The sequence below is a fragment of the Xenopus tropicalis genome, chromosome 3, assembly GCF_000004195.4.
Source record: "Xenopus tropicalis strain Nigerian chromosome 3, UCB_Xtro_10.0, whole genome shotgun sequence".
In the NCBI taxonomy this organism is placed as follows: Eukaryota; Metazoa; Chordata; class Amphibia; order Anura; family Pipidae; genus Xenopus; species Xenopus tropicalis.
In genome coordinates, this window is record NC_030679.2 from 107,225,863 (window position 1) to 107,241,378 (window position 15,516).

Consider the following 15,516-nt stretch of genomic DNA (forward strand, 5'->3'; position numbering starts at 1 on the left):
CTAGGCTTTTATCATATCATCTGTCCTTATATATAAGGACAGATGGATAAGAAAGATGGATTCACTGGGGAAAGGGGTTGCAAACTGTAAGGCACCCCCTACCCAACCACTGGATGCAATTGCTATAGTTTTAACCTGGGTCAGTCCTTCTTTATAGGGAGAACAATCCCTGGCTCAGGGAAAAAATGCAGCACCACAATCACCACAAATTGGGTGATTTTAGTTTTTTTCATGTTGTGGGTCACCCAACACAATTGCTCAGCACAAAATAACTAAGTGACCTTGAGCATCAAATTCTCCAGCATCCAGCAGACATTTTCTTATGCATTTGCCGCACATTTGAGACTCAGGAATGAGCGCACCTAAATAGAAATAATTCTTTTATATTCTGCCCGGATATACTCATGAGCGTTTTAGGTTTCGGTTTTATGGCATTTGCATTTCATTATGGTTTTTTTTGCACCACGTGTTGCATTTTCTTGTACTTGACGTGTGTTCTGAAGGAAGTAGAAAAAACCACCTGTATGTAAAAGCCGTACACTTGCTTTTTCACTGCTGCACTGCCAAATGTTGCCAATAGGGGTGCTGCTACCAGGAGGTACAGGTATGGGACCCATTATCCATAATGCTCGGGACCCAAGTTATACCGGATAAGGGGTCTTTCCGTAATTTGGATCTCCATACCTTAAGTCTACTAAAAAATCAATAAAACATTCATTAAACCCTATAGGATCGTTTTGCATCCAATAAGGATTATTTATATCTTAGTTGGGATTAATTACAAGGTACTGTTTTATTACTACAGAGATAAAATAAATTTCTGAATTATTTGATTAAAATGGAGCCTATGGGAGACGGGCATTCCGTAATTCAGAGCTTTCTGGATAACGGGTTTCCGGATAAGGGATCCCATACCTGTAATAGTAAGAATTTTGCCTCAGGCAGCAGCACCTGTCAGTTTACCATGGGTGGCACCCTGCTAGCGCAGAGTTGCCAATTATATTATACACAAATATAAACAGACATTATTATGTGAAATTATATTAGGAAATATAAAAATTAGGCTCAAAAACAAAAAAATTAATTTTCCAAAAACAACTTTATTGCTTTCAGACAGGAGTGTTTCTATTCAAACAGTGCAACCATAAAACAACTTCCATGGCTTAGAAAACATAAGACTGTATAGCTCAATTAAGCAATAAGACAAGCAAATCAGATGTCCCAACTTAAGGCAAAGTATTAGAGCTAAACCATCATTGGACGTATATTTTACCTAAATGAGTACCTTTCACTTTTGCCTTTAAACAGATTTTACGTAGAGGGCTTGAAAATATTTTTTGGCATAACAACAAAAAAAAAAAGAAGAAAGAAAAAAGGTGAAAATACAGGCAGGGAAAGAATGCTCAGAAGTAGAGAAGAAATATGGAATTACTGTTTTGTGCTACATTCAATAGTAATATTACAGAACTATTAAGAGTTCCCTTTACTGCTTTGGATTTTGTTTTTTGAGCAAGATAAAAATCAGAAAAAATAGAAAATGGAATAGATAATTAATAAAGACGCAAATCTTACAAATTTTCAAAAAAAAAAAAAAAAAATATTATTCTGGTGAAATGAAGCATCCCATTGGCTGCAGTGGAAATTGAAGGAGTTATATTGAACAAACAATTGACACAGATTTGCCACCTGATTTACTTGTTTTATTCTACAGCTTGCCTCTAGCGCATACAATATAACGTAAGACATGGCATTGTCATAGATGCCTTTAAAACAGGAAAATTTTAACAGAATATCCGCCCCATATCAATGGCAGTGACACAGGCAGCACCTTGATATAACCCATAAACTGAAGTCGTTGTCTGAATTCAATAGGGCGCCACATACTCACTAATAATAATTTAGTTCCGCAGTCATGTTTATCGGGTGTATGAAACAGTAGATAAACACATTATTCACTATTCACAGTTTTAAAAATCTCAGGAACATGGTTACAATCTCATAACATAAACAGACAAAAGACACGGCACTACTGCACAAAATGTACAACCATTTACAAACCCTGCATGGCGGCGGCGGCGGCTAATTAGCGGCAATGGTTAGCTGCACTGTACGTCACATAATGGTGGTATAAAGCAGAGCTCCAGCAAGCCTACTGTATTCTGCACAGCGGTACCAGCTCTCAACATCTGGATTAAATATATAAATTAAACATTTTATAATATAGATTATTTTATATAATATATATCTCTTTTCAATCATAATACCTCTGTCAGTGTGAAAATAGTACTAATCCAACAGCTGCCATTATTAGAAATGGCTACTGGTTTCAATGAAAAAGTTTCTTTTCTAAAATAGTTTCTGAATTCCTCACGTGTTTCCCCTGATGTACTACACTGATTAAAAACAAAAAAACAATAAATGCTTGTTGTAAATGAGGTTTGGCATATTAATTTATGATATAAAAAAATCTATTTTATTCAAAGTAATGCTTAGAGAACTGATGAAGAAATCAGTGTCTGCCTGTTGATTGGTGGCCTGAGTAGGAGGAAGCCCCACCGCAGGCAGCACTTGTTGCGTAGAATAAAAGAAACTTGTGCCCAAGTAAACTCTGTAATTCCATGAAGCATCCTTTGTACCAAAACCGTATGAATTTGGGAGTGACTATGCTCTCTCTCCTTTCTCTCCCAGAAAAATGCATATTAAAAATGCACATCATGATTAAAAACAGCACAAGCGCACGTCTGAATATTGTGTGTATATACTATATACCCCCAAGTCCAGCAACAGTATATTGGTGATCATATTTACATTACAGCTTCACTTTCATTGATATTTAATAAGTGATCAGTAATCATCAGTTATGGAGAGAATAAAGGGCTTTATGCTTTTGCCCTTGTTATGGCAACACAGTCTGAGTGCAGTTGAAAAACTGGCCTTTTAATAAACAATAACAAATACATATATCTTAGTGCAATGCATTCTGATACAGAATCAGTATACAATACAGATTCCTTCCATATACGCACCAATATTATCATACACAAGGTTTTGTATATCAGTCGTCTCGCCAATTGCCCAGGATAGAAGGTGCCCGAACATAGGCAGTAGGTCACTGCTGAATCGGCAGATAGTGGTAGAATTCTATTGCTTTTACCTGCATATCTGATGATCCAGCTCTTAACGTTATTGGATTGGACGAACTATCTTTCCTGCAACCAATGGTCACAGAAAAGATCATTATTGTAAAGGAAATGGCCACCTTTAGTTGCACCAAACCATTCATGTGCCATTACCTATGAATTTCCTTAGTTGGCTGTACACACATCTGCTTGTTTGTTAAAGACAGCAAAAAACTCTAATTTTACTGTATTATCTGTCACCTAATTGGTGGATCAATAACATTGATCTGTTTGCCCTCAGGCAATGCTAGTGCAAATCCACCATGATAAGGTCGGACCCATTATCTGCTAAGCTTTTCTACTGAAATCTGACTGAGCCAAACCTACATGGGCCAAAAAGCTGCCAACTCTGTCCGGAGAGGCCAAATGCACAGCCAGGGGAGCAGTAGGGATTTAGTGTACTATATCCTAAGTCTGTTCTTTGCTGCACAGTAGTAACTGTTTATCCTAGCAGATTCTTAAATGTTGCAACAAAAAACATTTGCTTGGTTTGCTCACCCAGACTGCTACCAGATCTGTCTTTAGAAATCTAGCAAACCAATTTTCTGGTGGCCCTGCATTAGTTTCTTTACTAGCAGCTAGTGCAGTTTACTTTACTTGTATGTTTATAAGCTGCAACAAAACTCATGTGGCACAAAAGCCCGCCAATCAACAAACAGGTGAACTTCCTGCATTCACAGGAAATTTACTGAAACATAGAAACCATTAAAAATTCCAATAAAACGTATAATAATAATAATGTCAAAGCAACCAAATGCAACCTCGATAGTTACCCAGCTGTGGTTTCCTTTTGGCATTTATATAACTGGCTGAATAAGCCCCCTACTTTTGTACAGTATTCCACATTGCAGAACTGTAAATAAGCATGGCTGCTCAGTAGTTTGAAAGATAACTGTGAAGCAATGATTTCCATTGTTCATTTCCTTGTGCAATCGTCATTCAGCCTTTTTTCTTCTTCTTTTAAAATCAACAAACCAAAGTCAGACTTGAACTCCATTTATCTTTATACCTAATTTTAACCGAATGTCAATGGTATTAGAATATCAACTGAGTAAAGATTATGATTCACAATAAAAATCTGAATGTGAAAAGTGTCCTTTTAACTTCCATTACATTCTGTGTAATAACCATGTCCAGAAGGGTTTAGCTTCTTATCTTAATGGTTTATGACTTTAAGAAATCTCCACAGTTAACCAAGTGCAAAAACCTTTATAAAACTTATAAAACCCTTCCTTCAGTGCTGCCCATTAGCTGGTGAAAAGAAGGTTTTGATGACGACAGATGTAACAGAGGTTACATGTAATACTGGATAGTTTCAATATGGATGACTGTGCACTATTCATCCTTTCCTTTGAGTTGTACAGAACATTTGGGATTTTCCACTTTAGTCTGTGAATTGTGAATTTACTGTTTTTTGTCATCAGTTTGGAATAAACTTACCGCAGTAGCATGTCATTCAGTGCTTAGAACTCAACAAAATAGTGGTAATTCCAGAGATCCAGCTTTTTTTTTTTTTTGTTCCAGTTTTGTTACAGAGATGTCTCCCTACCTTGAAGGGCTACTTCTGTTATCATCTGCTCATCTACAGGAGACTGTTCTAGGTGTAACATTTGATTATGGGTTTTTGTGCTCTGGGCTGAAAGCTCTGATAGTGCTTGACCAGGAACAGAAGCTTCTCCAAGTGACTCTATGCCAAGCTGAAGCTCGTGCTCTACACACCGTTGCACGGGTGCAGCCGCATCACTGGAAGGCTCTGGTGGCAAATATGTGCAATCGCTATGAAGCGGTTCCTCCAACTGATGAATTTCCTGGTTGCTGGCTTGTCCCTCACCAGTTGACTTCTGAACCTGTAGATTCTCTTCAAGGTTTAGTTTTTTCCTTTGCTCTTCAGTAAGGGATGTTTTATCACTGAAGTTAAAACGAGCTGAAAGATCTAAAGCAGTTGGGGACGATGGCCCTGCACTGGACACTGTGCTAGATGGGCCGCTGCTGTCTGCAAAAAAAGAAAAAAAAAGTAATTATAAATTTGTTTGTGTACTTTGCTGGTTGTTCTAATGCATCTGTCCAATACTGTCGTTCTTAAATAACCCTGTTCCTTTATGCAATCCTCATTAAAAAACTGTGGATGTAGCAAGGGCTAAACTATGCTGAACCAGTCGAGCCCACTGAATAGCACATAAAGATTATCTATTTTAGCTGTTGACTTCTCAGTTATATTGAAAAACATAATCTTCAAAGAACTCCACTGTTGTCAAAGAAAGGGCAGAGTGAACGGAGCTGTCATACCCACAGGGCCGGTCTGGGGGGTGCAGGGCCCCCGGAGCTGCCACCCCAGGGGCCTCCACATCCCCCAGAGGGCTACTGCACCCCTCCACTGCCTGCTTAACCCCCTCTCCCGAGCACATGTACAGTATACTTTCAGGTGAGCCGGGGGATGGAGAAAAGCAGCCGTCTGGAGCTCCGGGGATCCGTTCTGGGTTTTTTCCCTGGTGCCCTGCCGGCCCAGTCTGACCCATCTCTATCTCCTCACAGCTCTGACTCCCTTGGCCTGACCTTGTTGGTCATGTTTATTTTCATGATTGTTGGCCTGAATTGTGAGTTTTTATTTTGAAAATGTTGCACATTGGACTTCTGGTTCTACTTTTTGACACTTAAATTCAGAAAGGCTAATAGCCTTAATTTTGCACAAATGTTATTACAAATGCAGGGTGTTTGTTCAGTATCACTGAATATTCAACAGCTGTTTATAAAATGGCAAGTATTATTATTATCGACTAGTTTTATTATTTAATGTCCTACAAGGCAACATTAAAAAAAAAATCAGCAGCTAAGCCCAAAATTTAAATATAATGATGTTAAAGGGTTGGTTCACCTTTAAGTAAACTTTTAGTATTTTATAGAATTGTCAAATTCTAATCAACTTTTCAGTTGGTTTTCATAATATATTAATAATAGTTACAAACTACATTATTTTATTTCACCAACTGTAAAACATAGGAACAAATAGTGACTGGTAAGTAATGTTTGGACACCTTAGTCAGCCAGTAAGACCCCCTTTGGCACAATCAGAGCTTATAAACACCTTTTTTATCCTGCTAAGGGTCTTTCCGTTCTTGTTGTAGGCAGTTTTGCGGTCTCTTCCTGGCAGTTCGTTTCTAATTCCGATATCTTTTTGAAGAAAAGCAATCTGGAAGTTTTGGAATGGCCCTCAGTCCCCTGACATTATTGTAATCTTAAACATTAAGATGTTTAAGAACATCCTACGGATTTATAATAATGTCAGGGGACTGAGGGCCATTCCAAAACTTCCAGATTGCTTTTCTTCAAAGTGGTGGCTTTTGAAGAAAACCATATCCCCTTCACATCTTATGATATTCCAATAACCGACATTAATGCAAAGAAGGGCTTTACTGAATTCAGTCCAGCCTTGCACAACTTTCCTTGGGAGAATTTATTTAGCTTATATAGCAAACAATAAGAAATCAAAAATTGACTTACACCAGGGAGGCCTCTCTGAGCGGTGACGATAATGAAGTGAAGAAGAAGAAAGGATTCGATGTGGCAAGTAAGTGTCACCAGATGTATGGCTGGAAATCATGGAGTCACACCCAGCTGTTGTAACAAACACAGAGCGAGTGATTGCTAGACTGTTACACAACACTGTTACCTGTTTTCTATCCTTACTACTAAACTTCATTCCACCTACTGCCACTTCACCCTTCCCACTGTGACCTCATCCCTGTCACTAGTTTCTCTTTACTTTGTCTGGCCCCAAAACAATGTTATATTCATTGTTCAGGGCTGGTATAAATGACAGGTAATGTTCCCAAGCCCAAGAGACGTGACATATCAGTCCAAGGAGACAAATCAGCACTAGGATTAGAGTTAGAAAAAATCAGTTGTTACGGACGATTTACTAATCTTAGCCTTTATGTGGTGTCATTTGGGCTGTAAATACAAAAGATATTCATGATACATGTAAGAATCTATTTGTTCGAATCTAATGCTAATTAATCCCATGCTATATGTTCTTTACAGTCCCTAGATGGTGATGACAAAGGATAACACATGTACTGTATCAAATTTAAAATAAACAAAATGCTTATTTTACTAACGCCCATAATACATTTTCTGTGTATCACAAGCAAACACAAACGCTTGTTCCCCCCACTTATATTTAATTGTATCCATGCTAAAGTAATGTGTATTCATTTTACCTGAAGATCTTCTTGAATGGGTATCTGCAAACTGTTTACAAACTGCTGTCAAGAAGCTATTGACCTGCCTGAGGGACAGTGAGTTGTGAAGTGTCTCCAGAGGGTAGATAGTAGGTACCATTGAACAACCCTCAAAACCTGGAAAAGATTAAAAATAAAAAAGGGGGGGAAGAGGGACATTTAATGTTTCCAAATAGGGTTCTTCAACATTAAAAGATACAACACTTTTTGCTGATCACTCAGTAATAATTTCTATATTTCTGTATGCGAAAATGCCACACCTATAAAACCATCTTTCGTTGTTTTTATTATCTTCCTCTGATTATGTGACATGGTCCAACTTATCTTCTCAACAACATATCACTTGGTACCATTACTGATTCATGCAGCCATACTATATGATGCTCAAGACTTTAACAAGAGGAAGGGGATACAGAGGCTCTGCACCTCTAGACCTCATTACTTCCGCTCACCATAATAAAATGCTGTAGCTGCACTGTACATTGCTCTTCTATGTGGAGAAATCTCCACCACTTCATATCACAGCCGGTGAGCTACGTATGTTGTGAATCAGCCAGAAGATATTGCTTCTGCCGTGCAGTGTGTGCTGGCTGCACCCAAGGGACACAACATATTGTAAGCACACCAAGGTGAAGAAGACATCAAACTTTTTTATTCTTTCTGTCCCCACAATTAAACTGTATCAGTTGCTGTAATGTTGCTTATACTGATTTAATTGATGTGAAATAAAGTATTAGTACTGGCTATAACTCAGCATCGTCAACAAATGGCCCTGTGTTGTGTTTGTAAGAACATTTTCTGTACCATAGCAAGGCAGCATGACACGAAGCATCAGTGAAGCAGATGTTTTCTGCTATTTATCTATACATTCTAATAGTATATTTTAAATCAGAAGGAAAGGTAAAAACTAAGTAAGCTTTATCAGAAAGGTTTATGTAAATACAACCATAAGCACTCACAGAAACGCTGCACTCTATCAAAAGTAACACAAGATTTCTTGTCTCCTTTTTTGTAAACATGTTTTTAGGTTATTTGACTTCCTCCCTCAGAAAAATCCTTCATTCCAGGGCCACAGTCTGCACAGTTCTCTCCCTCTCCTGCTCCCCCCTCCCATAAGAATTAATAAAACTCAATCCCCCCTCCGATCAGCATGTGTGATCTGAGCTACCAACGGCTAAAGTTACAGCACAGAAGCTACTGAGACCAAGCTAAAATGGCAGATGCTATCTTAAACAAACAGAGAAAGCTTCTAGGGCTCCTTACTCAGGTACGGTAATGCTTTCTGCAGAATATATATAGCATTCTAGGTGGCACTAATATGGCAAAACTACTGACTTTCCTTCTCCTTTAAGAAGCTATAATAGTTCTGTTAAACTACTGTAGTTTTTTGTATTTAACTATATTCTGCTGCTTACGGTGCCAATATTTGTAAGTGCGCATGCAGATATTCAGAGATAAAGAGAAGAATCATACCTAGCCAATGTTATGTCTGGATGCAGAATTATACTTCCAAACAAAGTATAACTACTCAATTAGAGATTTAACTCTTGAAGGAGACATATGAGTTATAAAATAAAAGTCAGTTTGTAGGTAAAAATTTTTTTTAAAAAAAAAATACTTCCTTGAAAAAAACAAGAATTGTGTGCACAGTAATGGGAGCGAGCAAGAAGGGGTATGCACTGCAAGATACGGTGTTTTTTATAAAAACGTTACAGGAAATATATTGAAGATTGGTTACAGAATTAAAGAAAGCAACAATATAATGCACAGCTAATTATATCATGTAAAATATGCATGTATACTGAGTAATATACACCTGGAACACAATAACGTTAATTACACACCCTTTATATATACACACATATACATTTATATACAGTTATATTATGAAATGGCTAATTACTACTTCTTCACTTTTTATACATCTCACCTTTAATGTCTAGAAACCTGTTTGGATTATTAAAGAGAACTTTCTGCACTAGATTACAAGGCAATGGGTGGAGAAAATGAGTAAGTTAAAGGAAACGTATGTACAAATCAGCCATATTTAAAAACACAGTTTTACCACAAGAAAAACCACAAAAAAGTATGAATGGAACATTTTCTACTCTATTTTAGCCAATATTTACCATCCATGCTGCAGGATACATAAATAAATAAATACAAGTAAGCAAATACAAGTAAATAAATACAAGTAAGCAACTTGGGGCGCATCTCTAGACTGTCGCACACAACATGCCTTACCTATTTGGCTCTGAAGCTTGCATGGAACAAAATCACTACTACTTGGAGTGTGGTCACAATGAGAGGAAAATATATTTATTGTGGGGACTTTTGTAGTATGTGATGACACTGGGAACACATGGCAATCTGTGGTGATATGCCTGTCTCTAGACACCATGTGCAGTGCTTATGCTTATAGATCACTAAATATTGATATACACATGAAGATCCACATTTGGCGAGGTCGCCAAACAAGCAGATCTTTTACCAATAAGCCTACCCTGAGGTGGGCAATATTGGGCTGACCTGATCATTTGACCCTCAGGCCAATGATAGGATCATAATTCCTGCTAAACAGGCATAGAGATTGGAGACTGCATCAACAAGTGGCTCAAAAGAAAAATCTAACCCGGTCGACATCTTACTGATTTTTGGCCAGATATTGCTCAGGCAGGCCTGTCAGAGGAACCCATACATAGGTAAACAAGCTGCCGAATTGGCCTGAAGTGGCTGAATTGGCAGCTTAAATATGCCCATGTATGGCCACCTTTACCCCAGAGTCCTCCTTTAAGTATGTCAGTGACTGAGTTAACTCTTACCACTACTAGTACCCAGTGTTTGATTTTGCATGTGTGCATCAGATTCAGGCTTACTAGACAGTAGCAAGAAGGCCTTTGATGCAACTCTATTTCCAGCAGATTATTGTTTGTTGTGATGTGACACAAGATGCATGAAAGCCTGTAGTGTGAACAAGTTTTCAACACTAAAATGAATGTAAAAAAGTGAACTCAAGGGCAGAAGCCATATATAAGATGGAGGAAGAAACATCACTTACTTAAACTCTTCTAAACTTCAGAATATGACACATCATAACACACAGTGCATTCTTAATTGTTCTATCATTAAGAATTGTGCACTATACAATATAATTTAAAGGTGTGGTCTTCTATTTATAATATTGTATACATACGGTATATCAATTCACGTGGACTAAAAACCTCTTCAGTACCTTACTAAAATAAGTACATTTCACCTAAGCAGAACACTAGTAAAGTGAGTTTTATGGGAATTTGAATTCTACATGAATTATCAGTGACACAGACCTCCATACTCTTCCCAAAGGCACCACCAAACAAACGGGACTCCATACAGCATATTTTCAAGCTCAGAGGGCATCTTGGAGCAATTGGACAGTGTGCAGTGGCACAATGTCTGCCCCATTATTGGTCAGATACCAGAAAACAGTAATGAAAACACCATTGGGTGTGAACTGCTTTGGTCTGTTAATGCAGCCCTCTCCTGGTAGTTTTGTTCCAGTTGTTGGACCAGGGACCAAATGATGGGATTAACGCCATAAGCCCCAGTGTGAGGGTGACCAAAGTGGGCACAGATCTTGTTATGTATGGCAAGCTTAAGACTATGGCTAGCATTTGCTGTTATCTGTACTAAGCACAATTAAGCAGAGGCATTGCTTATTCCAAGAGTATTAGCACTGTGATAAGCACTGCTGGCGAAAGGAAGATTATAGAATAAGATAAACATTATGAAAGCTTAAACGGTGAAATCCAGAAAGATGTATCAAAACCATCCTGTCAACTGATATGAGCAGTTGAACACAGACTGTTCCTATAGGATATTAGTTTATTTATCCCCCATGTAAATTACACGTGGAATGAACAATTTAGACAATTATTTTCCATGCAAAATTGATGAATCCAAAGTTCTCATTATGATTCGTACTAGTGGTATGCATTGTACTTGTCATACAAAGAGAATCAGAATTAACACATTTACCTTGGAGAGGAATGAAGAAAAAAATGCAATAGTCCCTCGCTACCCTGCCTAAAAAAAGAAATGCACAATGGCTTGTAACCATCAAGGCAAAGTTGTAGCAACTGGATGACTTCAAAGCAACTTCTTTATTATTTATTATTGAACATCAGGTATAGATTTTGGAGTATGTTTAGCTTCTCCAGATTTGCCTTGATAACCTGAGTCATTTTGTTTACATGAGATGCACAAGCATTTTGCTTATTAGGACTGTATGTCTGTAAGCAGCGTTTCACTGCAATTCAATTAATATAAACACACTGGGGGTCATTTATCAACGCTGGGCAAATTTGCATTACTCACTGCAAACCAATCAGCAATTAGCATTTTTAAGCAGCTGCAGGTAAAATAACAAAAGCACTTGTCCTAGACCTTACAGCAAAGGGAGTGAATATCAATTGGAAAAAAAGCATCAGGTAGGTAGAGACCTGCAGTGGGTCGTGTACCCATGGGTTACCCGCAAGAAAAGTGGGAACCCTGCGGTGGGCAGGTAGGATTTCTGGATGCAAGTCTGTGGGTCACAGACCTTATCTATATTTCTTATTTTTTATTTTCTATATTTTACTCCTTCAAACATTTTTTAAATGTTTTTTCTACACCTGCCCACTTCTGATGTCACGTCTGGTTTTCAGCAACAGCACTTCCTTTTAAATGGTGGTCAGCGGGTTGGGGATAAGGTGGGGTTTTGGGTCTGGTTTCAAAAATTGGTTCCACGCAGCAGGCACTGAAGTCTGGACCACATTGGCAAGTGAGAAGTCATTTTTTATTTACAAAAATTGCATCTCACTAGGAATACCTTATATGTTATATGTGGCACATAATCACTTAGTCTGTAATTAAATACAAATTAATTGATCTGTTCTTTATATACCTATATCGTCCAGGCTTAGTAACTGCCTGCTGCTTTATTATTAGTTGACTGGGTTACTGCCCAGGTGCATACAATTACTGTATTTTAAATTTATAAATTTTAGTGTTTTTAGTGTTACAAAAGTAAGTATATGGTTACTTGATCAATGACTATTTAAGCAAATGTAACCTTTACAGTTCCATGTTCATCTTTGGAGGATGATACAATATATCCATATAACTATGCTTAATTGATGTCAGCAGATGATGTGTCTTTAAATACAGTTAAAAATTAAAAAAGCAAGACTGACCACCCTATTTGTTAATTTTTCATTACAAAAACAGCAACCAGGCAAAGCGCTCAGGTACAAAATTAGCCTTGAAACAGCCATACATAATACACTGCAACACCACAACGTACAGAAGCTTAACAAACCACTGGGAAGGGATTCTGGGCAAATATATGAGCAAGTTATTGGTCAAAGAGACATTAAATGCTCATTTTGCATCTTTCTGGGGGAGCAGGAAAGAGGGGTCTAATGAATTTTTTTTCATTGCAGTTTGCATTCCATAAAGCAGACAGTGCAACTGTCTCGGCCACCACAGCAGAAGGCACAGCTGCAAGCGTGCAGTACCGTAGAGGCACTCCAAATCGTCCTGGCCCGAGATCAGCCAGTTCTTGAAGAGACGCAGGTGGTAGTAGCACTGGTGCAGGTGGTGGGCCATAGCCCGATCCAGACAGATGTTCCGAGACTGGGAGCAGTCGCAGGAAAAGCGGCGCAGCAGCTGGGCGACCTCGTGGTCTTCCAGGCATTCTGGAGGAAAATGGCCCATAACAAGCAACAAGGAAAGAGAGAAGCATGAGGGTGGTAAAATGGAGAAAAAGGAAAGGGAAGCAAGTGACGAAGAGTCAGGAAATGCTTAAAATCTCATGGTCTTTGGTCTTCACGCTATAATGGTACATGCTTTCAAAAAAAAGTATACTGAAAAATTGCCAGTAAATGAAAAAAATGTTCTTGCAATTTTACACTCTCAATTGACTTTTACAGTTTGGAAACTCACCATGCTTTTCAGTTCCAGTATTGTTCCTTGATCATAGCAGATAGCATTCTCAACAGCTATACAAAGACTCTGCTTTTGGAGTATACCCATAATTCTGTGTGTCATATTTCTGGTAAATCCCATTTTACACAAATTGAGGTCTAATGCAATTATAAATATGAGATCTTCATTTCAGCCTGTCAAACATCCCCAATCAGCTGAAGAAATATTAACATTATGATATACAGAGGCACCAAAAGAAAGGATCAATATATCTATAATAATATAGAAGATAATAATACATTTTAATAGACTAGGATAAAATATTGTGTTTAACGTTTTATAGCTACAATATTTTTCAAGGTATACAAATGTTTTAATGAGAATTTTAACCGCAATTAATGCTGCTTGGTACTTTTATTTTTACGTTATGCCTAGTCCTGAGCCATCACATTAGCTTTTGCTTTAAGGGTTATGTTTTGCTTACAAGGCACTATATAAATGACCCTGGTTTCCTCTGACAATCAATAGAATGTCGCAGTGTCACTGATAGACGACAATGCAATTTTCTTTACATGGCATCTGGCCATTTCTACTGTTACTTATGTCAGGAAAAAATTCTCCACAAGGCATCAATAACCAGACAAGCTACTGAAATCTATGACTTCCTAAATTAGTAAAAACTCTTTTTTTTCTTCTTTCTTTATATGATAAATATATATATAGAACAAACAATCTAAAGTCAACCAATCTAATCTGAAGGTTTTATCGAAATACATACTGGCATTATTCTCTCATATTCCCATAAATAACCCCCAACCCTCAGGAATAGTTTGCTCAGAAATAAATATATTTCTAGAAATGATCCCAACTATATTCAAAATTCCACTATGTTTCTATCACAAATAATTACAAGGATTAAGCTGTTAAACTTTGGGGTTTCTCTGCTGTCAGGTTTCCACTGGTGGAGAAATTCCCCAAAACAATGGTGGCCACTGTCACCGATATAAATGGCAAATACAGTTACCACTAGTACAGGTTATATTTGCCCACATCAATCATCTTAATACCAGGTGGCACCCATAGTGTCAGGAGTTTACACACACTGCTTGTAAGTTGCTGTTCCCCAGAGCAACCAATCAGATCTTCTAACTTAGTAGGCTGTTCAAAGCTAATAGGGTACTATGGGTAGTTCACTTTAGCACCTATATTCTTGTATCACCTAAAGATGGATAAGAGTTGTACAGTTTGCAAGCACTGAGGATACAAATTTTTATTGATGAAATTTAAGTTCTTACATTTATTTATGGTTTCCTATTGACAAACAAATAAAAAAGCAATGCCCTGATGGCAAAAACACTTCCACTTATCAACCAGTATGAACCAGAGAAGGAAAAGTACAACTGAGCAACTCAAATAGCATTACCAAACTCTTTTGGTCAAACATTAACTCTTTGTAGTTATCTATAAAATTCCAAGTATATGTAACAATTAGGTGAAGCAGGATCTTTTTTTTTGCCATGGTTTTCATAGCTTTTATAAAGTTGTGGCTTATAATGCTGTGTGCTGATTCAGATCTGTTTAAGCATCCAGTATTTAAAGGCTATCAGCCCCAGTCTTTTTCCTATAGCCCCACCTTCATCTGTCAGCAAGAGATGCCATCTCCATAGAGAATCCCTGGGTATGAGACCTGCCAAAAACAGTTGCTTTTTGGTTTCCACGGGTGCAGGATCACCAATAATAGCCCATTATATTTATTCATGGCCTGTAGAGAGAAACACCACTGAACAGCAAAAGTACTTATTGCAGAATGGCCTTCCCAGGGATTTTTTTTTCCTGCAATGCTTTGCCATAGCCTCCATCAAGTAATCACTACAAAGCAGTGAAAAAATTCCATATGCTGTAGCACCGACATGCAACATAATATGTCAATATTTCCAAAAGTGGTTTAACTGTTCTTTTGAAATATATGTATTGTGTGTTTCCTTTATTTTACTATGAAGGCTACACTTGATTAAGATGCCATAGTTGCATCTTAACCAATCAAAATTCAGCTTGGCATAATATCCTGAATTTTGGGTTTCAGAGCATTTGGATATGTTTGGATACCAGCATAAACTCAGATTCCCTGGTTGAAAACATTTGTTTTCACCTCT

General features: G+C 37.7%; 1 protein-coding gene across 11 annotated transcripts in view; it reads right to left on the minus strand.

Annotated features, from left to right (window-relative positions):
• Window positions 1-1,080: 1,080 nt before the first annotated feature.
• The window catches only part of ppip5k1 (diphosphoinositol pentakisphosphate kinase 1), a 90,163-nt gene continuing 75,727 nt past the window's right edge, over window positions 1,081-15,516 (minus strand). For all 11 annotated transcript variants that reach the window (XM_012959533.3, XM_012959531.3, XM_012959530.3 and 8 more), the window contains 3 exons: window positions 7,397-7,534; window positions 6,678-6,791; window positions 1,081-5,172 (listed from right to left, as the gene is read on the minus strand). In XM_012959533.3, coding sequence (XP_012814987.1) covers window positions 4,709-5,172; window positions 6,678-6,791; window positions 7,397-7,534 — 716 coding nt within the window. In that variant the 3' untranslated portion in view covers window positions 1,081-4,708. The remainder of the gene's footprint in view (window positions 5,173-6,677; window positions 6,792-7,396; window positions 7,535-15,516) is intronic.